Source organism: Papilio polytes, unplaced genomic scaffold (genome assembly GCF_000836215.1).
Source record: "Papilio polytes unplaced genomic scaffold, Ppol_1.0 DF823835.1, whole genome shotgun sequence".
In the NCBI taxonomy this organism is placed as follows: Eukaryota; Metazoa; Arthropoda; class Insecta; order Lepidoptera; family Papilionidae; genus Papilio; species Papilio polytes.
The window spans coordinates 633,325-635,542 of NW_013525369.1; the positions used below are offsets into that span (position 1 = coordinate 633,325).

Below are 2,218 nucleotides of genomic sequence, written 5' to 3' on the forward strand. Positions count from 1 at the left end.
ATTAATTATAAAATGTCTCACGAAAGTTTAAATAATTTAAGTATGGATGATTGTTAGAGTTCGTAGCCAAAACGGCTGAAAGGATTTGCATGAAATTTGATACAGATGTACAGCATAGTCTGGAAGAACACATAAGCTACATACTTTATTTTTAATACACGTGGACAGAGTCGCAGGCGTAAGCTAGTGTTCTATATTTGTGGCATATTTCATCGAGTTCCATTGATCCATTTTGCAGATATATAGTAACTAACATCCATCCATCTAAGCATTATTAATAGTTAGAAGTAAGGTAAATAGGATATTAGTAAGATCATGTCAGTCTCCTATGTGGATGTTCACTTTTTTTTTGTTTTTGTAAAATTTTGTGCACTCAAACATTACGCATATTAAAGGAAAACGATAAATAAATACCACATACAACTAAGAGAGCTAGAGGTACCATTGTGAGTTTTAGTGTCTAGTTGTACAAAAAAATACGATGTTTTATTTTTTTTTTATTTCAGGGGTTTGTTTGATAGAAAAAGTGAGTAACAGGGATACAAGAGCAATGGTCGTTACACCTAGTGGAAGGAAGTTCTATGGATTGTATCAGGTTGGTAAAATATTATACATCTAGATTGCGCCCGCGATTCCGTCAACTCGGAATTTTAAAAAAAAAAACAAAAGACTATCCTCTACATCTGTGCCGAATTTCATCGAGATCTGTTCAGCCGCTTAAGCTACAAACTCTAACAAACATCCATCTAAACATTCGCATTTATGATACTAGTATGATTTTTATAGATTCCAAGTCGTTGGTGCAGGGAAGGGAAAAAGGGTGGAGAATGCAACATTAGTTGTGAAGGTTAGTTTTGACACTGTTTTATACCAACTATAAAAATAATGGTTTTCTAATTAACATGGCAATGAAACGAACGCTTAATTCATTATCATCTTCGTCCGTAAGGAGTTTAAAAGTTCAAAACGTTCACCTCATTTCAACCTTTACAGGATAAATTTTTAGACAGCCTAAGCTAGTAATTACTTAGTCGTTCAAAAGACGGCTTAAGTTAATTTTCAAGTAATATTATCATCACGCAGATAAACCCCCAAATTAAAACATACGAGGAACATATATCTAACATATATCTATACTAATATTATAAAGTGGAATGATTTATATTTTTGTATGTATTGAAATAACTTAAAAACTACTTGGCCGATTTGAAAAATTCTTTCACCATTAAAAAGCTAAGTTATCACTGAGTAACATAGGTTATATTTTTTTATCTTAAAACCTACGAATTCGCGAGCAATAGCTAGTTTGATATAGGCAAGTCAAAGTACAATTGTATTTTTCAGCGCTTTTAGACGATGACATACGCGACGATACGGCCTGTGCTATGGATATATTCCAGAAGGAAGGATTCAAATATTGGACGCAATGGACGATAAGATGCAAGAACGATAATCTGATTACAAATGAAATCTATAAGTTAGTTAACTATCCATTTTAAACATAAAAGAGCCCCATATATTGAAACATTTTGTGAAATAAAAATGATTTTTTCCTTTGTACACTAGCTGAATCTGACAAGAGCAAATTTGTAAAGCCTTGTTTTAACAATTCTGTCATAACTATAACTGTTTTGGAAGAGATATACGCTATTCAGAATTTTTCCCAAGTATTCTGGGGTCATAGTTTGTACTAATATTATAAATGTGTAAGTTAGATGAATGGATGGATGTTTGTTAGAGTTTGCCGCCTAAAAGTCTGAACATATTTCTATAAATGGCATAGATGTAGAGAATACTCTTGACAAACACATAGACTACCTATTTTTTAATACCATTCGGTCCGAAAAACTAATTAAAAGCAAAGCAAGATATTTTTATCTCACTAGTTTAAGATTCTTGTCGCTTTTAATTTTAAGAAACTCTGTTTTTGGTAGTTTAGTAAATCATTTATTTATTTAATACTATTAGCACAAATATTACAAATAATATAACAAGGGCCTGTCTCATCACTGGCTGATAGAGGCTCAGATAGCTTAAAATGACGTCAATATCAGATAAGGTAACAAAATCCGATATTTCCATAATATATTTTATACGTTAGATTGTCATCAGATAATTTACAACATGGTGGGACAGGTCCTAAAACTAAGCTATTACATTTAAGCAAGGGTGGCCTATCAGAAATCTCTTACAGATAACAAATAATTTCTTAATGTTA

At 31.8% G+C, this 2,218-nt stretch overlaps 1 protein-coding gene across 1 annotated transcript in view; it reads left to right on the forward strand.

The window, feature by feature from the left end:
• Positions 1 to 2,218, forward strand: part of LOC106103195 (lysozyme-like) — a 6,763-nt gene that overhangs the window by 3,333 nt on the left and 1,212 nt on the right. Inside the window, exons 2-4 of the mRNA XM_013282884.1 lie at positions 507 to 595; positions 787 to 847; positions 1,345 to 1,477. Coding sequence (XP_013138338.1) covers positions 507 to 595; positions 787 to 847; positions 1,345 to 1,477 — 283 coding nt within the window. The remainder of the gene's footprint in view (positions 1 to 506; positions 596 to 786; positions 848 to 1,344; positions 1,478 to 2,218) is intronic.